The 21,611-nt window shown below is 46.4% G+C and overlaps 2 protein-coding genes across 2 annotated transcripts in view; both read right to left on the bottom strand.

Moving 5' to 3' along the window:
* Window positions 1-7,022, bottom strand: part of LOC130357218 (oocyte zinc finger protein XlCOF8.4-like) — a 329,282-nt gene extending 322,260 nt beyond the window's left edge. The window contains exon 1 of the mRNA XM_056559821.1: window positions 6,915-7,022. The gene's annotated coding sequence lies outside the window, so the exon portion shown is untranslated. The remainder of the gene's footprint in view (window positions 1-6,914) is intronic.
* The window catches only part of LOC130357214 (gastrula zinc finger protein XlCGF57.1-like), a 53,621-nt gene that overhangs the window by 10,312 nt on the left and 21,698 nt on the right, over window positions 1-21,611 (bottom strand). The window contains exon 2 of the mRNA XM_056559815.1: window positions 6,538-6,613. Within this exon, the coding sequence (XP_056415790.1) occupies window positions 6,538-6,604 (67 nt within the window). The 5' untranslated portion in view covers window positions 6,605-6,613. The remainder of the gene's footprint in view (window positions 1-6,537; window positions 6,614-21,611) is intronic.

Below are 21,611 nucleotides of genomic sequence, written 5' to 3' on the forward strand. Positions count from 1 at the left end.
CACAGGAATAGCAGCAAAGTGAAGGAGAAAATTCAAAATCTTCATTTTTTACACTCGCATGTTCTTGTAGACCCAATTTTTGCAAGGGGTAAAAAGGAGAAAATTTTTACTTGTATTTGTAGCCCAATTTCTCTCGAGTAAGAACATACCTCAGATGTCTATGTAAAGTGTTCGGCGGGCGCAGTAGAGGGCTCAGAAGGGAAGGAGCGACAAATGGTTTCTGGGGGGCATGTCACCTTTAGGAAGCCCCTATGGTGCAAAGACAGCAAAACAAACCACATGGCATACCATTTTGGAAACTAGACCCCTCGGGGAACGTAACAAGGGGTAAAGTAAACCTTAATACCCCACAGGTGTTTCACGACTTTTGCATATGTATAAAAAAAAAAAAAATTTTACTAAAATGCTTGCTTTCACAAAATTTTTACATTTTTAAAAAGTGTAATAGCAGAAAATACCCCCCCAAAATTTGAAGCCCAATTTCTCCCGATTCAGAAAACACCCCATATGGGGGTGAAAATTGCTATGCTGGCGCACTACAGGTCTCAGAAGAGGAGTCACATTTGGCTTTTTGAAAGCAAATTTTGCTCTGGGGGCATGCCGCATTTAGGAAGCCCCTATGGTGCCAGAACAGCAAAAAAAAAAACACATGGCATACCATTTTGGAAACTAGACCCCTCGGGGAACGTAACAAGGGGTAATGTGAACCTTAATACCCCACAGGTGATTCACAACTTTTGCATATGTAAAAAAAAAATATTTTTTTACCTAAAATGCTTGGTTTCCCAAAAATTTTACATTTTTAAAAAGGGTAATAGCAGAAAATACCCCCCAAAATTTGTAACACAATTTCTCCTGAGTACGGTGATACCCCATATGTGACCCTAAACTGTTGCCTTGAAATACGACAGGGCTCCAAAGGGAGAGTGCCATGCGCATTTGAGGCCTAAATTAGGGACTTGCATAGGGGTGGACATAGGGGTATTCTACGCCAGTGATTCCCAAACAGGGTGCCTCCAGCTGTTGTAAAACTCCCAGCATGCCTAGACAGTCAGTGGCTATCTGGCAATACTGGGAGTAGTTGTTTTGCAACAGCTGGAGGCTCCGTTTTGGAAACAGTGGCGTACCAGACGTTTTTCATTTTTATTGGGGAGGGGAGGGGGGCTGTGTAGGGGTATGTGTATATGTAGTGTTTTTTACTTTTCATTTTATTTTTTGTTAGTGTAGTGTTTTTATGGTACAGTCGCACGGACGGGCGGGGGTTCACAGTAGTTTCTCGCTGGCAGTTTGAGCTGCGGCAGAAAATTTGCCGCAGCTCAAACTTGCATCCGGATACTTAGTGTAAACCTCCGCCCATGTGAGTGTACCCTGTACGTTCACATTGGGGAGGGGGGAACATCCAGCTGTTGCAAAACTACAACTCCCAGCATGTACGGTCTATCAGTGCATGCTGGGAGTTGTAGTTTTGCAACAGCTGGAGGCTCCGTTTTGGAAACAGTGGCGTACCAGACGTTTTTCATTTTTATTGGGGAGGGGAGGGGGGCTGTGTAGGGGTATGTGTATATGTAGTGGTTTTTACTTTTTATTTTATTTTGTGTTAGTGTAGTGTTTTTAGGGTACAGTCGCACGGGCGGGGGTTCACAGTAGTTTCTCGCCGGCAGTTTGAGCTGCGGCAGCTGTTGCAAAACTACAATTCCCAGCATGTACGGTCTATCAGTGCATGCTGGGAGTCGTAGTTTTGCAACAGCTGGAGGCACAGTGGTTGCAACCAGTGTACCTTCAGCTGTTGCAAAAGCTACAACCCCCAGCATGTACGGACAGCGGAAGGGTATGCTGGGACCTGTAGTTATGCAACAGCCGGAGGCATACTACTTTGGCTGGGGATTCTGGGGATTGTAGTTATGCAACAGCTGGAGACACACTGGTTTGGCTGGGGATTCTGGGAGTTGTAGTTACACAAAAGCTGAAGGTACACTTTTCCATAGAAAAAATGTGCCTCCAGCTGTTGCAAAACTATAAGTCCCAGCATGCCCATAAGGGCATGCTGGGAGTTGTGGTGGTCTGCCTCCTGCTGTTGCATAACTACAGCTCCTAGCATGCCCTTTTTGCATGTTGGGAGCTGTTGCTAAGCAACAGCAGAAGGCTGTCACTCACCTCCTGCTGCTGCTCCATGCCGCATCAGGTCAGTCCCTCGCCGCCGCTGCTCCTGGGGCCCCGATCCCAACATTGACGCTGGGGATCGGGATCCCCAGCTCCCGGGGTGCACGTCCCGCACCCGCTCACGTCCTCCGGAAGAAGGGCGGATTGGGTTGCGGGAGTGACACCCGCAGCAGGCGCCCTGATTGGTCGGCCGGTAAAACGGCCGACAAATCAGGGCGATCGTGAGGTGGCACCAGTGCCACCTCACCCCTGCAGGCTATGGCTGATCAGCCAGTAATTCCGGGTCACTGGAGACCCGATTGACCCGGAATCGCCGCAGATCGCTGGACTGAATTGTCCAGCGATCTGTGGCCATCGCTGACATGGGGGGGCATAATGACCCCCCTGGGCAATATGCCGCGATGTCTGCTGAACGATTTCAGCAGGCATCAGGCACTGGCTCCCCTCCGGCTAGCGGTGGGGGCCGGGAAAGGACAGGACGTACTCCTACGTCCTTGGTCCATAAGGACTCAGAAACGGGGGCGTAGGAGTACGTCCATTGTCCTTAAGGGGTTAAGGACCGGGCATTTTTCGGTTTTTGCTCTTTCCTTTTTTGCTCCTTACCTTTAAAAAATCATAACTCTTTAAATTTTGCACCTAAAAATCTGTATTATGGCTTATTTTTTGCGCCACCAATTCTACTTTGTAATGATATCAGTCATTTTACCCAAAAATCTACAGCGAAACGGGGAAAAAAATCATTGTGCGACAAAATTGAAAAAAATACTGCCATTTTGTAACTTTTGGGGGCTTCTGTTTCTACGTAGTACATTTTTTCAGTAAAAATGACACCTTATCATTATTCTGTAGGTCCATACTTTTAAAATGATCCCCTACTTATATAGGTTTGATTTTGTATCACTACAGAAAAAAATCATAACTACATGCAGGAAAATGTATACGTTTAAAATTGTCATCTTCTGACACCTATAACTTTTTTATTTTTCCGTGTTCAGGGCGCTATGAGGGTTCATTTTTTGCGCCGTGATCTGAAATTTTTGTCGGTACTATTTTTGCATTGATCTGACTTTTTGATCGCTTTTTATTCATCTTTTCATGATATAAAAAGTGACCAAAAAATACGCTATTTTGGACTTTGGAATTTTTTTGCACGTACGCCATTGAACTTGCGGTTTATTTAGCAGTATATTTTTTTATTTCGGACATTTCCGCACGCGGTGATACCACATGTTTATTTTTGTTTTTATTTACACAGTTTTTTTTTTTTTATTATTGGAAATGCCGGGTGATTCAAACTTTTATTAAGGGAAGGGATAATTCAAAGGGTTAATGATTTTTTTTACACTTTTCTTTTGCAATATTATAGCTCCTATAGGGGGGACTATAACATTGCATTTACTGATCTTTAACAGTGTTCAATGCATCTCCATAGGAATACATTGATCAGGGTTTTCGGTGATTGATTGCTCAAGCCTGGATCTCAGGCTTGAAGCATTCAATCAGTGATCGGACTGCAGGGAGGAAGGTAAGAGACCTTCCTCCTGAAGTAAAGCTGTTCGGGATGCCGCGATTTCACCGCGGCGATCCCGAACAGCTCCCTGAGCTAACCGGCACTTTTTACTTTCACTTTTAGCCGCGTGGCTCAGCTTTGAGCGCGCGGCTAAAGGTTTAATAGCGCGCTGCACCGCGATCAGTGCCGCGCTATTAGCGGCGGGGCCCGGCTTCACTATGACGCCAGGCTCGCCGCGATATGATGCGGGGGTCACCGTGGGACCCCGCGTTATATCACGGGAGCGGGACCAAGGACGCACTCATAGGTCCTTGGTCCTTAAGGGGTTAATTGAACATAAAGCAGCAATCAGAAAAGTCTTAAAAAATGAAAAAAATGAACCACATGAAACAGACGTAACATTTAATAAATATGGAGAAACCACGGTTGCACGGCACTTTCAACAATATGGTCAGCAAATTTCAGAATTACGGTGGAAAGTCGTGGAAATCTTAATCGAAAGCGCTTGCTTCAACGTGAAGCGTTTTGGATTACAGAACTCAAAACATTAATACCGAAAGGTTTGAATGAACAATGTAGCTTTAATGTCTTTTTGTAAGTTCCACACTATGCACTGCCTGCTGTTTAAAATAATTTTTAGAATTAATGTGCAAGTTACAACGATGTCCAGCTAGTCTAATTACATGCTGGTGTGGATGTCTTACTTACCTGTTCATGCTCCCAGCAGTCAATGCGCATGAATAAGGGGGTCCGTCCCTGAAACGTTGTGCCATGACTGGTGGAACTACTGCTTATGCTGTCTAATTCTGCTGCTAAATATGCTGCTATTTAGTCTTTTCAAGACGATCTGAAGTGCAATATGAATAAAATTAAAAAAGGAAAAATAAATCCGGAAGAATTTTCCAAAGAAATCGTGAGTTATGATTTAATCCTTTACTCACTCTCATTGTTTTACCTGGCGTGCGGTCAGCATTTGTATCAGATTTGTGGTCAGATAATAAAATCTCTATATCTCAGGACAGGTGACTACATTCAGCCCATTTCCCACACATATACATGTATTTACCAGAAGTGTAGTCTGATACAATTTTATGTCCTGGTAAAAACTCATATACATGAAGAAAATGGCCAATACTTGGTCACTAGATGACTATGTTTGGGCTATTAAAGTGAATAGGGCCATGTCAGTACGTGTGTATATATATATATATATATATATATATATATATATATATATATATATTGGCATCTGAATTTGATAAGATACCAATGTATACATGTTACATAAGGGCAAATCATGAAGTGAACAAGTCCTTACACATCCAGCACCCACCATGTATAGAGAAGACTCAGCTCCTAAGTCCGTTTCATGCACTCTTAAAGGGGTACTCTGGTGGAAAACTTTTTTTTTCTTTTTTAAATCAACTGGTGCCAGAAAGTTAAACAGATTTGTAAATTAATTCTATTAAAAATTATTAATCCTTTCAGTACTGATTAGCGGCTGTATACTACAGAGTAAATTCTTTTCTTTTTGGATTTCTTTTCTGTCAGGACCACAGTGCTCTCTGATGACACCTCTGTCCATTTTAGGTACTGCCCAGAGCAGCATTTGTTTGCTATGGGGATTTCCTCCTGCTCTGGACAGTTCCTGACATGGACAGAGGTGTCATCAGAGAAATCCAATAAGAAAAGAATTTCCTCTGTAGTATACAGCCGCTTATAAGTACTTGAAAAATTAAGATTTTTTAATGGAAGTAATTTACTAATCTGTTTATTTCTGGCATCAGTTGATTAAAAAAAAATAAAAAAGGTTTCCACCGGAGTGCCCCTTTAAGTCTGCTCCATGCACCCTTAATATATGTTTGATCCCCTCTTGAATACTAACATCATATTAGATACTTACACATCATGTGGAAAAGATTCTATCTAAGAACAAGATGATCCAGCAGAGATATAGGATGAAATCCAAGATTCTTTATTCCATTACATTAAAATGACAGAACACAGGTCAGAGAGATAAAGTGACGCGTTTCAGGCGTTCATATCGCCCTTAGTCATACTAAAAACTATCTGGTCCTGGCCATGTATGACTAAAGATCACATGGTCTTTTTCCCATAGTACTGAAGAAAATATTAACCCTTTACAAACACGATCACAAGTGAGGAAAGGCACAAACAATAAAGGGAATTGCAATACTCTCCAGACAGAAAAGCATACCAAAACATATAAGGTACTACAGCACCCAGCAAGCTGAGCAAAAATAACCGAGAAAACAATAAAAAGACCAAAATGTTAACTTATACAATTATTATGTATATGTTATGAGGATGAGTAAGGCCGGGTGTCACCGGCCGAAACGCGTCACCACCATGCCTGTCCTGTATGCTGCTTGCATGATAAAATACACCGCATCTGTTTGAATTTGCTGCACTGGACCTCCTCCTTTCCAGATTGCATATCAGTGAATCCGCACCTGTCCGTGCTGCAGCGGGTCTACGCTGGGTGAGCTGATCCTACTTCTCTCTTGTTACAATTATAATGCTACAATACTTTACTCTCTTATGATCATGTATGTGAAGGGTAAACATGCTTTCCAATCCTATTGGTAGGAGATCATGTGATCTTTATATACACATGGCTGCAGCCAGATAGTTTTTAGCTTGACTAAGGGCGATATGAACTCCTGAAATGCGTCACTTTCTCTCCCTGACCTGTGTTCTGCCCTGCGCCCACTCCCTGTCTATGATGCGCGCTATCAATACAATATATATCTCCACCACTAAAAGCTGGAAGAAATATCTTAAGGAACCTCAGTCTGCAATTTATAATGACAGAATAAAACATAAGATGTATGAAAGGCTCTTACCATTCTCTGATATGGGGTTTTCTAGTCCACTCATTGTTCCTCCAGAACTTTCCTGCAAAGATTCCATATTAAAGACCTGAAGAAAAAAACATAAAGGAACCTTAGTTTATCTTCTATCCAGGTGAGCGTTACATCCCCCCTAGAAGGTATGAACCAATCTGCACAAGGATCTCCTCAAGTGGTGATCACATAGGATCAACAATCATCCCAGTCTCTTTCCTACAAGTATTGTGGGGTTCAGTGATGGCCGCAGACAGGGCCAGACTGGGACTAAAAAGCCGTCCTGGACACAACCCTACCAGCCCACATACAATATACACACGGCATAAACAACAAATATGAAACAATTACAATATCTTATAATTCCTTCTACTTACAGTCACCTCAGAGATGTTCTAGTCACCATACATGGACCCTCCACACACTCAGGTCTCTATCTCCAGTCAGTGTCTCCAGTGTCCCAAGTATATTATCCTGGTAAGGTCCCCCCATATGAGCTATGCTGGGGTCTTTTATACCCTTTACACCATCCGATTGGCCTCACCTCCCCACCTACAATATGTAAAGTAAGAATGATGGGGCCAGAACCTGTCCAACCAGTTTTAGCATTCTATGGCCTCCTGGGATCAGCCTTCATTTACACATTGTATTGCAGGGTGGAGACATATTGGTCACACTCCTTTTTTACATCTGTAAGAGATACTGGGGATACTCCGAGACCTTTTCATATGATAATCAGGGGAAACAATCAGCATTTTGCCTCCTGATGAGGAACATGGCTCCATAGGTCCCACCCAACTTAACTCTAAAATAAATACACAACTGAGCTGGTGGATAAAATCGTCCACTATGTTTAACTAAAGGTTAAATAAATTATAATTTAATTAAAAAAATTTAATTTGCCAAGATTAAATAACTTAATAATTTTGACCAAAATACCAAATACTCAAACCAAATTAAATACCAGAACTATAATAATAAACCACACATGACTTCCCTTCTCCTAATCTTCACCACAGGCTGACTGAGCTGGAGACACCAGAGTCCTGTATTTAGGGGGAAAAAACCTGTTCCCGCCGTTGGGCCTGTAACCAATCAGAATGCTGTTGGGGGGCAGAAGCATCGCTGGGCAGAAGATCACAGTTGCTGGGCAGAATCTGGACGTCCAATCAGAAACAGGAATCCATCTCTTATCAGAACAGCTATTGCTGGGCAGAATAACTAAGTACAGAAATAACCTGTGGGGAAAAGGTGGGGGAGGGGGGGAGCACAACAACATGTATACTGGGAACCATGATGTCTTGTGTCCCTCCCCCTCCAGACATGACACCATACACAGGACTCTCCATCTTTATCTCACATAGATGTAATTCTCCATATTATATCACATACAACATATTATAAGGATTTCACACACCAAACCTCCATATTTCCTGCACATATAAAGAAGGTTTATGACACAAAGAGGAACGAGACCTCAACATGACAGAAAATGACAAGACATGAGGACGACTCTAGGTGAGTATTCCATGGATTACAGCCGGCAGTGCCGTCCTGAACCTCACTGAGATATGAAGGGGGGGGGGGGGTCCAGAGGCGGACTGACCGTCCGGTTCATTCGGCTGTGGTCTGAAGGCCCGGCCGGGTAATGGGCCCGCTGCAGCTGCTGAGGATTCAGGACACTTGTCCCAGATCCCCAGTCAGACAAGCACTACTTTCAGCTGATGTCTTTCTCTATATAAATATGAAGGGGATGAAGGGAACCTGATTGATGGCTCCGCCCCTAGCACAGGAAGAGGGCGGGGCCGAGAGCTGACAGGCCTCCCAGGAACACAGAGCAGCTTCATGTGAGGTGACTGATGTCCCAGTGTGCTGCCTCTCTCCCCTCTGATCAGCAGTATATCCTGGGGCTGGTTGATGTGTATAGTAACAGCCCATTTGGGGGTCACTTTCCCTCCTCCAGTGTTCATAGGTCATGAAAAGGTCACATTACAAGAACAATTTTGGGGAAAAAATCACGGCAAAAACTGCGCCATTTTTCAAAAAATGATTCTGGTAATGTAACCTGTTGGTAACCTCTTGACACCGTAGAAGGGAAAGTGACCCCACTGGGGCGACAACACGTGGACACACTGCTTGTTTATTTATCATTAACCCCTGAAGGGTACATTCACATGTACAGGATCTGCTGCATATTTTTGCTGCATATTTTGTGCAGCTGATTTTGCAACCCATTAGCTTCAATGGGTAGCAAAATCATCTGCAGAAAATATACAGCAGATCCTGTACTTGAGAACGTACCCTAAGTGCTCATTAACATGGACGGATCCACAGTGTATTTTATGCTGCAGATTCACCGACAATGGACCCTACAGTGCTGCCTCCATCTGTGTCTGCTCATAGTGGCAATCCGCCACTATGAGCAGACACGCTTCAATGTGCATGTTCGCCGCACGCATGTGCAGTGTACTCGCACACATCGCAGCCGCTCCCTCTGCTCCCTGAGCTAGGCCGAGAGCAGCCGCAATGTGTGCGAGCATACACATCGAAGCGTGTCTGTTCGTAGCAGCGGATTGCCGCTATGAGCAGGCACAGATGGAGGCAGTACTGTAGGGTCCATTGTCGGCAGATTCGCACCATAAAATACGCTGCAGATCTGTCCTTGTAAATGAGCCCTAAGGACACAAGTAGAGATGAGCGAACTTCCAGCAATTCGATTTGTCACGAACTTCCCGGCTCGGCAGTTGATGACTTTAGCCTGCATAAATAAGTTCAGCTTTCAGGTGCTCTGGTGGGCTGGAAAAGGTGGATACAGTCCTAGGAGAGAGTCTCCTAGGACTGTATCCACTTTTTCCAGCCCACCGGAGCACCTGAAAACTGAACAAATTAATGCAGGATAAGTCATCAACTGCCGAGCCGAGAAGTCCGTGACGAATCAAATTGCTGTAAGTTCGCTCATCTCTAGACACAAGGCGTACGTGTACACACAGTGCCTGCTCCCACTGTTTTGTATAAATCATTTGCTGGAACCCTCGGTTAATGCCACACATCACCAATCAGGCTGAAGTCCGACATTAACCCTTTAGATTCAATGTTGTTGAATCTAAGTGGCCCTGTATATAATCACTTAAATGGTATACAGATCCTGTGTACAGGTGGTATATACTGCTATATGGGAACTGTATGGGGGAATACTGGTGTGTGTACAGTGACCCCCCGACCTACGATGGCCCCGACATACGATAATTTCAACATGCGATGGCCTCTCAGAGGCCATCGCATGTTGAAGGCAGCATCAACATACGATGCTTTTGTATGTCGGGGCCATCGCATAAATGGCTATCCGGCAGTGCAGACTGCTTCAGCTGCCGCCGGATAGCTGTCTACAGTGCCCCGTGTGCTCCGGTGATGGTCTCCTACCTGTTCTCGGGGCACCGGAGCGTCCTCTTCACGATCCCCTGCATCGCCGGCGCTCTCCATCGTCGTCATCACGTCGCCACGCATGCCGTCCCGTCATCCAATAGGAGCGGCGTGCGTAGTGACGTGATGGGGGCGATGTGAGAGCGACGATCCCGGAGAAGCAGAGACATCTGGAGCGTCAGGGACACCACGGGGGCATGGTGGCAGCGATGGAGGGCGACATTCAGGGCAGCGGTGACGTGCGGTGACGGTCGGGAGCGGCGGGGACAGGTGAGTACAACTTCCTATACTTTACATTGCACGGATCCCTCAACATACGATGGTTTCAACAAACGATTGTTCATTTGGAACGGATCACCATCGTATGTTGAGGTACCACTGTATAGTGGTTTATTTCAGTACAGTATGTTGGTATTATCCAGTTATTGTGTGGTGGTATATATTTCCTTCTTGTATACAGGTATTATTGGTGATGAAAAATTCTTACCTACGTTATATATATATATATATATATATATATATATATATATATTTATTTCATTTTATATGTAGAAGTGGTGCATGAGGAGGGATTTGTGTAGAAGAGGGGTGGGGCAGAGGTGTGGCCAGGGGTGGACTGGGGGCCCTTGCTTCATTTGGTCTGGGGGCCCTGAGTGTTGTCAGTCCGCCCCTGGTGGGGTCTACTATTCACAATATATGCACATTGACTATGCAGGGACCTTAAAGCGTACCCATCATATCCCCAAAAAAATTAAATAAAATAAAAGTTATCTGTTGCTCAGTGCCTCATCCTGATCATATACATATAACTTTGTATGTCTAGCTTCTGTATTTCTTTTAAAATCAGCTTATATCAGATCACACTCATTTTCCATCTTCTCTCAGGCCGGGGGCGTGTCCCTCTCCTGCCCTCACTGTACATGACTAAACTTCCTCCCTCACTGTGTCACTGAGCTGTCAGCCAATCACTGCACTCTGCTCTGTAACCCTTTCCACTCTGGTTTTATGCTGCACATGTTACACAGAGAGGAAGAAGGATTACTGGATTTTGCCTGCTGCTCTCCTTATACACTATGTAGTAGGGGTGTGAATTGGCAAGAATCTGGCGATACGATCATGATACAAGTCTGATGATACGATATATCCCGATTCTGTCTCAAAGACGATATATTGCAATTTTTTTCGTATGAGGCTGTATGAGGGCTAATTTTTTGCGCCATAATCTGTTTTTTGTATTGGTACCATTTTGGTATTGATCTGACTTTTTAATCTCTTATCTTTTTTTCTGGGATATTATAAAAATTGCAATTCTGTGTTTTTTTTACATTTACGTCATTTACCGTATGGGATACATAATGTTATATTTTAATAGTTCGTACAATTACGCACTCAGTGATACCAAATATGTTTATTGTTATTATGTTTACATGTTTTTATATAGGAATAGGGGGTGATTTGAACTTTTAATATGGAAGGGGTTAATGTGTGTCTTTTAAACTTTTATAAAAAAAAATGTTTGTTTTTGTTTTACACTTTATTAGACTTTCAGGAGGATTCATTAGATTCCTCATACAGATCAATAGAGTTCGACTGAACTCCACTGATCTGTGTGCTCTGTGATCCATTGATAGAGCCTAGTCCAGCCAGGCACTATCAATGACAGAGCCACGGGACAGCAGGGAACAGAGGTAAGCCCTCCGGCTACCTCTATAGTGGATCAGCCCCCCCCCCCCCCCACGATCGCGTTGCAGGGGGGAGCGATTCACCCCACTAGCCCACCAGGGGCGACCCCCAGCTACTGAAATCAGCCGGGGGCTGCATAGTACAGAGAGGGCAGGAGTCCAGAGCCTGTTCCATTCACCCTTCTGAGCGCCACCCTGCTTGCCCGCATCAGGACTAAGGGCCGAAAAATGTCACCTGCCTGGCGCCCAGAACTGCATGTCTGGGGCGTCGGGAGATAGGAATTCCACATCCCTGAAAAGATCAATTAGAAAATATTTTGAATCGATGCAGTATCGTCTAATGAAATATCGCGATACTTGACTGAATCAATTTTTTCTTACACCCCTACTATGTAGTAAAGCCCTGCGCGGGACTGTTTTTTTTATTCCGGCTCCCGATGATTTTTTTGTCCAATCCCGTCCACTAACATAATGTACAGATACTAGGGTGCAATGCTCTGCACATATTCCCCATGTATAACAGTGTGTGTAGTACACACACTGCTATACATGGGGTGTATATGCAGAGCATTGCACTCTAGTGTATGTACAGATGTGAATTGCAGTGACTGTGCTGACTCAGAGGCCCTGGGTCACTGACCGATGCAATGCTCTGCACATACCCCCACCTGTATAGGAATGTGCACTACGCACACTGCTATACAGATGGGGGTATGTGCATACTGCAGAGCATTGCACCCTAGACCTAGGGTCCATAGAAGTCCCTAGGATGCAAAGCTCTGCAGTCTGCACATACCCCCCCATGTGTATAGCAGTGTGCGTAGTCTACATTACTACTGGGGTGATACTGTAACAAACCTCCTTCTCATGTAATCTCATTACTACTGGGGTGACACACTGTAACAAACCTCCTCCTCATGTAATCTCATTACTACTGGGGTGACACACTGTAACAAACCTCCTCCTCATGTAATCTCATTACTACTGGGGTGACACACTGTAACAAACCTCCTCCTCATGTAATCTCATTACTACTGGGATCACACACAGTAACACCCCCTTCCTCATGCATCTCCTTACTACTAGGGGTGTGAATCGGCAAGAATTTGGTAAGTATCGCAATACACGTATGACGATACGATATATCCCCAGGGATGTGGAAATCCTATCGCCCGACACCCGGGACAAGTAGTTTTGGGCGCCAGGCAGGAGAATTTTTCATAGATTTAGCCCTGTATCGGGCAGGAAGGGACAGACAGACTTCTCCCTTATTTTTCTTTAATGCCAGTGTGAGGAGCAGGAGCCGATGCAAGTCTGCACCTCACACCGGCGCTCAGAGTGTATGGAGGGGGCAGTGGCGGCCCCCAGCTGATTTCAGTAGCCGGGGGACGGTGCTCAGAGCCCCCCAGCCGGTGTGAGGGGATCTCAGGAGCGAGGGCAGAGCCCGAGATCGCACGTCTGCAGGAGATGATTAAGCCACGCCCCCTCCTCCCCCCTCCCGGAGGATGGAGAGCGCAGCCCTGCATAATACAAGACGACAGGGGGAGAATGAGGACGTCCACAGCTCCTCCCTCCCCCACACACAGCCTCTCCCTTCCCCCTGCTCTGTTTACACAGGACCTCATTTATCACAGGGAGGTTTCAAGTATTCACAGGGAAAATACAGAGCGGGGAGAGGAGGTGTGTGAGGAGACTGCACTGCACGGGCCGGGGATTTCACCTCACACCGGCTCAGGTGAGGAGGCCGAGCATGCAGGCGGCGGGAAGGGTGGTTGTATATGTATGTAATGTATGATTAGGGGGGAGTATCAGTGGCGGGTGTATGTACGATGTGTGCATATGTATGGTGTATGTGTCATGTGTATATATGATGTGTGTATGGTATATGTACCATGTGTGATGTGTGTATGTAATGTATGATATAGGGGGCAGCGGCGGGTGTATGTATGATGTGTGCATATGTATGATGTATATTTATGGTGTATGTGTCATGTGTATATATGATGTGTGTATGGTATATGTGTGATGTGTGTATGTAATGTATGATATAGGGGGCAGCGGCGGGTGTATGTATGATGTGTGCATATGTATGGTGTATATTTATGGTGGGAGCGTATGTGTATATATGATGTGTGTATGGTATGTGTGTGATGTGTGTATGTAATGTATGATATAGGGGGCAGCGGCGGGTGTATGTATGATGTGTGCATATGTATGGTGTATATTTATGGTGGGAGCGTATGTGTATATATGATGTGTGTATGGTATGTGTGTGATGTGTGTATGTAATGTATGATATAGGGGGCAGCGGCGGGTGTATGTATGATGTGTGCATATGTATGGTGTATATTTATGGTGGGAGTGTATGTGTATATATGATGTGTGTATGGTATGTGTGTGATGTGTGTATGTAATGTATGATATAGGGGGCAGCGGCGGGTGTATGTATGATGTGTGCATATGTATGGTGTATATTTATGGTGTGAGTGTATGTGTATATATGATGTGTGTATGGTATGTGTGTGATGTGTGTATGTAATGTATGATATAGGGGGCAGCGGCGGGTGTATGTATGATGTGTGCATATGTATGGTGTATATTTATGGTGTGAGTGTATGTGTATATATGATGTGTGTATGTAATGGGGGGAAGCAGCGGCGGGTGTATGTATGTATGATGTGTCTATGTATGATGTATGTAATGTATAATATAGGGGAGAGTGACCCGGTGTATGTATGTGTATGTATGATATGTGCATGTATGTTTTGTACAGGGGCGGACTGACAAGTGCTGCTGCCAGTTGTGCTAATTTTTTTAAATTTATTTTTAGTGGTTGTCACGATGCCGGCTGGCAGGTAGTGGACCCTCTGTGCCAGAGAGGGATTGGCGTGGACCGTGCTAGTGGACCGGTTCTAAGCCACTACTGGTTTTCACCAGAGCCCGCCGCAAAGCGGGATGGTCTTGCTGCGGCGGTAGTGACCAGGTCGTATCCACTAGCAACGGCTCACCTCTCTGGCTGCTGAAGATAGGCGCGGTACAAGGGAGTAGGCAGAAGCAAGGTCGGACGTAGCAGAAGGTCGGGGCAGGCAGCAAGGATCGTAGTCAGGGGCAACGGCAGAAGGTCTGGAAACACAGGCAAGGAACACACAAGGAACGCTTTCACTGGCACTAAGGCAACAAGATCCGGCAAGGGAGTGCAAGGGAAGTGAGGTAATATAGGGAAGTGCACAGGTGATTACCCTAATTGGAACCACTGCGCCAATCAGCGGCGCAGTGGCCCTTTAAATCGCAGAGACCCGGCGCGCGCGCGCCCTAGGGAGCGGGGCCGCGCGCGCCGGGACAGAACAGACGGGGAGCGAGTCAGGTAGGGGAGCCGGGATGCGCATCGCGAGCGGGCGCTACCCGCATCGCGAATCGCATCCCGGCTGGCAGCGGGATCGCAGCGCCCCGGGTCAGAGGACGTGACCGGAGCGCTGCAGCGGAGAGAGTGAAGCGAGCGCTCCGGGGAGGAGCGGGGACCCGGAGCGCTCGGCGTAACAGTACCCCCCCCCTTGGGTCTCCCCCTCTTCTTGGAGCCTGAGAACCTGAGGAGCAGACTTTTGTCAAGGATGTTGTCCTCAGGTTCCCAGGATCTCTCTTCAGGACCACAACCCTCCCAGTCTACTAAAAAAAATTTTTTTCCTCTGACCTTTTTGGCAGCCAAAATTTCCTTGACCGAGAAGACGTCCGAGGAGCCGGAAACAGGAGTGGGAGGAACAGATTTGGGAGAAAAACGGTTGAGGATGAGTGGTTTGAGAAGAGAGACGTGAAAGGCATTAGGGATACGAAGAGAAGGAGGAAGAAGAAGTTTATAAGAGACAGGATTAATTTGACACAAAATTTTGAAAGGACCAAGATAGCGTGGTCCCAACTTGTAGCTAGGGACACGGAAGCGGACATATTTAGCGGAGAGCCATACCTTGTCTCCAGGGGAAAAAACGGGGGGAGCTCTTCTTTTCTTATCCGCGAACCTCTTCATGCGTGAAGAAGCCTGTAAGAGAGAATTTTGGGTCTCTCTCCATATAATGGAAAGATCACGAGAAATTTCATCCACAGCGGGCAGACCAGAGGGCAAAGGGGTAGGGAGGGGGGGGAAGAGGGTGACGGCCGTACACCACGAAAAATGGGGATTTGGAGGAAGATTCAGAGACCCTGAAGTTATACGAGAATTCGGCCCATGGAAGGAGATCAGCCCAGTCATCCTGGCGGGAGGAAACAAAATGTCGCAAATAATCACCCAAGATCTGGTTAATTCTTTCTACTTGTCCATTGGACTGGGGATGATATGCAGAGGAAAAATTTAATTTAATCTTGAGTTGTTTACAGAGAGCCCTCCAGAATTTAGACACGAATTGGACACCTCTATCCGAGACAATCTGCGTAGGCAACCCGTGAAGACGAAAAATGTGTACAAAAAATTGTTTAGCCAACTGAGGCGCAGAAGGAAGACCAGGAAGAGGGATGAAATGTGCCATTTTGGAGAATCGATCAACGACCACCCAAATAACAGTGTTGCCACGGGAAGGGGGTAAATCAGTAATAAAATCCATACCAATCAGAGACCAAGGCTGTTCGGGGACAGGCAGAGGATGAAGAAAACCAGCGGGCTTCTGGCGAGGAGTCTTATCCCGGGCACAGATAGTGCAGGCTCGCACAAAGTCCCCAACATCCGTCTCCAGAGTCGGCCACCAATAGAAGCGGGAGATGAGTTGCACAGATTTCTTGATGCCCGCATGACCTGCGAGATGGGAGGAGTGACCCCATTTGAGGATTCCGAGGCGTTGGCGTGAAGAAACAAAGGTCTTTCCTGGAGGAGTCTGCCTGATGGAGGCAGGAGAAGTGGAGATCAGGCAGTCAGGTGGAATGATGTGTTGCGGAGGGAGATCAACTTCTGAGGCATCCGAGGAACGAGAGAGAGCATCGGCCCTAATGTTCTTATCGGCAGGACGAAAGTGAATCTCAAAATTAAATCGGGCAAAGAACAGAGACCACCGGGCCTGGCGAGGATTCAGCCGTTGGGCAGACTGGAGGTAGGAGAGGTTCTTGTGGTCGGTGTAGATAATAACAGGAAATCTTGATCCCTCCAGCAGATGCCTCCATTCCTCAAGTGCTAATTTAATGGCTAGAAGCTCTCGATCCCCGATGGAGTAGTTCCTCTCCGCAGGAGAGAAGGTCCTAGAGAAAAAACCACAAGTGACAGCATGCCCGGAAGAATTTTTTTGTAGAAGAACAGCTCCAGCTCCCACTGAGGAGGCATCAACCTCCAATAGGAAGGGTTTGGAAGGGTCAGGTCTGGAGAGCACGGGAGCCGAAGAAAAGGCAGACTTGAGTCGTTTAAAGGAGTCTTCTGCTTGAGGAGGCCAGGACTTGGGATCAGCATTTTTTTTGGTTAAAGCCACGATAGGAGCCACAATGGTAGAAAAATGTGGAATAAATTGCCTGTAATAATTGGCGAACCCCAAAAAGCGTTGGATAGCACGGAGTCCGGAGGGGCGTGGCCAATCTAAGACGGCAGAGAGTTTGTCTGGATCCATCTGTAGTCCCTGGCCAGAGACCAAATATCCTAGAAAAGGAAGAGATTGGCATTCAAACAGACATTTCTCAATTTTGGCATAGAGTTGGTTGTCACGAAGTCTCTGAAGAACCATACGGACATGCTGGCGGTGTTCTTCTGGATTGGCAGAAAAAATTAGGATATCGTCCAGATATACAACAACACAGGAGTATAACAGATCACGAAAAATTTCATTGACAAAGTCTTGGAAGACGGCAGGGGCATTGCACAGTCCAAAGGGCATGACCAGATACTCAAAGTGTCCATCTCTGGTGTTAAATGCCGTTTTCCACTCGTCCCCCTCTCTGATGCGGATGAGGTTATAGGCGCCTCTTAAGTCCAATTTAGTGAAGATGTGGGCACCTTGGAGGCGATCAAAGAGTTCAGAGATGAGGGGTAAGGGGTAGCGGTTCTTAACCGTGATTTTATTAAGACCGCGGTAGTCAATGCAAGGACGTAGGGAGCCATCTTTTTTGGACACAAAGAAAAATCCGGCTCCGGCAGGAGAGGAGGATTTACGGATAAAGCCCTTTTTTAGATTCTCCTGGACGTATTCGGACATGGCAAGAGTCTCTGGGGCAGAGAGAGGATAAATTCTGCCCCGGGGTGGAGTAGTGCCCGGGAGGAGGTCGATAGGGCAATCATAAGGCCTGTGAGGAGGTAGAGTCTCAGCTTGTTTTTTGCAGAAAACATCCGCGAAGTCCATATAGGCCTTAGGGAGACCGGTTACTGGAGGAACCACAGAGTTACGGCAAGGGTTACTGGGAACCGGTTTTAGACAGTTCTTGGAACAAGAGGACCCCCAACTCTTGATCTCCCCAGTGGACCAATCCAGGGTTGGGGAATGAAGTTGAAGCCAGGGAAGTCCAAGGAGAATTTCTGAGGTGCAATTGGGGAGGACCAAAAGTTCAATCCTCTCATGATGAGATCCGATGCTCATAAGAAGGGGCTCCGTGCGGAGACGTATGGTACAGTCCAATCTTTCATTATTTACACAATTGATGTAGAGGGGTCTGGCGAGACTGGTCACCGGGATGTTGAACCTGTTGACGAGAGAGGCCAAAATAAAATTTCCTGCAGATCCAGAGTCCAAGAAGGCCACAGCAGGGAAGGAGAAGGCAGAGGCAGACATCCGCACAGGCACTGTAAGACGTGGAGAAGCAGAGTAGACATCAAGGACTGTCTCACCTTTGTGCGGAGTCAGCGTACGTCTTTCCAGGCGGGGAGGACGGATAGGACAATCCCTCAGGAAGTGTTCGGTACTAGCACAGTACAGGCAGAGGTTCTCCATACGGCGTCGTGTCCTCTCTTGAAGTGTCAGGCGAGACCGGTCGACCTGCATAGCCTCCACGGCGGAAGGCACAAGAACAGATTGCAGGGGACCAGAGGAGAGAGGAGCCGAGGAGGAGAAACGCCTCGTGCGAACAGAGTCCATATCTTGGCGGAGTTCCTGACGCCTTTCGGAAAAACGCATGTCAATGCGAGTGGCTAGGTGAATAAGTTCATGTAGATTAGCAGGAATTTCTCGTGCGGCCAGAACATCTTTAATGTTGCTGGATAGGCCTTTTTTGAAGGTCGCGCAGAGGGCCTCATTATTCCAGGACAATTCTGAAGCAAGTGTACGGAACTGTACGGCATACTCGCCAACGGAAGAATTACCCTGGACCAGGTTCAACAGGGCAGTCTCAGCAGAAGAGGCTCGGGCAGGTTCCTCAAAGACACTTCGGATTTCCGAGAAGAAGGAGTGTACAGAGGCAGTGACGGGGTCATTGCGGTCCCAGAGCGGTGTGGCCCATGACAGGGCTTTTCCGGACAGAAGACTGACTACGAAAGCCACCTTAGACCTTTCAGTGGGAAACAGGTCCGACATCATCTCCAGATGCAGGGAACATTGGGAAAGAAAGCCACGGCAAAACTTAGAGTCCCCATCAAATTTATCCGGCAAGGATAAGCGTATCCCAGGAGCGGCCACTCGCTGCGGAGGAGGTGCAGGAGCTGGCGGAGGAGATGACTGCAGAAGCTGTGGTAGTAACTGTTGTAGCATAACGGTCAGTTGAGACAGCTGTTGGCCTTGTTGCGCTATCTGTTGTGACTGCTGGGCGACCACCGTGGTGAGGTCAGCGACAACTGGCAGAGGAACTTCAGCGGGATCCATGGCCGGATCTACTGTCACGATGCCGGCTGGCAGGTAGTGGACCCTCTGTGCCAGAGAGGGATTGGCGTGGACCGTGCTAGTGGACCGGTTCTAAGCCACTACTGGTTTTCACCAGAGCCCGCCGCAAAGCGGGATGGTCTTGCTGCGGCGGTAGTGACCAGGTCGTATCCACTAGCAACGGCTCACCTCTCTGGCTGCTGAAGATAGGCGCGGTACAAGGGAGTAGGCAGAAGCAAGGTCGGACGTAGCAGAAGGTCGGGGCAGGCAGCAAGGATCGTAGTCAGGGGCAACGGCAGAAGGTCTGGAAACACAGGCAAGGAACACACAAGGAACGCTTTCACTGGCACTAAGGCAACAAGATCCGGCAAGGGAGTGCAAGGGAAGTGAGGTAATATAGGGAAGTGCACAGGTGATTACCCTAATTGGAACCACTGCGCCAATCAGCGGCGCAGTGGCCCTTTAAATCGCAGAGACCCGGCGCGCGCGCGCCCTAGGGAGCGGGGCCGCGCGCGCCGGGACAGAACAGACGGGGAGCGAGTCAGGTAGGGGAGCCGGGATGCGCATCGCGAGCGGGCGCTACCCGCATCGCGAATCGCATCCCGGCTGGCAGCGGGATCGCAGCGCCCCGGGTCAGAGGACGTGACCGGAGCGCTGCAGCGGAGAGAGTGAAGCGAGCGCTCCGGGGAGGAGCGGGGACCCGGAGCGCTCGGCGTAACAGTGGTTTCTGGCCACCCGCACTAAATTGCACCCCCAGAATCCCACCCTTCATACTCACCCACTGACCAAGAGCCCCACGGATGCACGAAAACAAGCCCGAACCAAAACTACAACTTCCAGCATGTTGCACCATAACCTAAACTGTAGAACTATAAAGTGTAACATGCTGGGAGTTGTAGTTTTGGTTCGGTTCAGCTGCAGAGCCATAGGCTGCATCAGGGCATGCTGGGAGTAGTTGTTACTAACTGTAATTCCCAGTATTCCCTGACACATCCTATGGCTCTGCAGCTGACATGGACCAAAACTACAACTCCCAGCATGTTACACAATAACCTTACTGTCCTACTATACAGTGCAACATGCTGTATCAGGGCATGCTGGGTGTTGTAGTTATCTAGTAACTAAATGCAACTTCCAGCATTTTCTGACACATAAATCAGAGTAAATAAAATGCAGCACATAAACTGGAGAAGCAGAACCCCCCCCCCCCCCCGCCCCCCAGTAACACAGCGTTGTTCGGTGATTTCCAAGCAAAAGACTCCATATATAAGTCCCTATGAAGACTGAAAAATAGAGATTAAAATATTTTAAGAAGTGTGTATATATGTGAATAAGCCCCTTTCCTAATAAAAGTTCCAATAATAACAACAGATCATGTCACACAAGATTACCCTCATCCCTGTATATGGAAAAATTGGCGTTATAGGGGTCAGATGGGGGGGGGGGGGCACAATTTTCTGTGGTTGCCTCGGGTGTAAAAGGAGCTACAGCTCTCCCGCCGCTCTAATATCCTGGCATCCTGCGATAGACGTGCCCGCTATTAAACCATTAGATCAGCGCTGTCTAAGTTCACAGCAGTGTCTAAAGGAATCTTGTATCCATCCCTGGTGGTCTAGTGGGGTGAATCGTACTATTTTGGTTGAAATTATTTTATCTACCAGGACAGGTGGATTTTCTTGAGGGACAAGTAGATTGTGTTCCGCTTTAGTCCCTTGGACAAGTAGTTTTTTTTTAAATTTCCACACCCCTGCTGTATATTACATATATAACGTATACACACTATATACTGTATAATACATATATATATAACATATACACACTATATACTGTATAATACATATATATAACATATACACAATATATACTGTATAATACATATATATAACATATACACAATATATACTGTATAATACATATATATAACATATACACACTATATACTGTATAAGACATATATATAACATATACACACTATATACTGTATAATACATATATATATAACATATACACACTATATACTGTATAATACATATATATAACATATACACACTATATACTGTATAATACATATATATAACATATACACAATATATACTGTATAATACATATATATAACATATACACACTATATACTGTATAAGACATATATATAACATATACACACTATATACTGTATAAGACATATATAACATATACACACTATATACTGTATAATACATATATATAA

The sequence above is a fragment of the Hyla sarda genome, chromosome 2 (genome assembly GCF_029499605.1).
Source record: "Hyla sarda isolate aHylSar1 chromosome 2, aHylSar1.hap1, whole genome shotgun sequence".
Lineage (NCBI taxonomy): Eukaryota > Metazoa > Chordata > Amphibia > Anura > Hylidae > Hyla > Hyla sarda.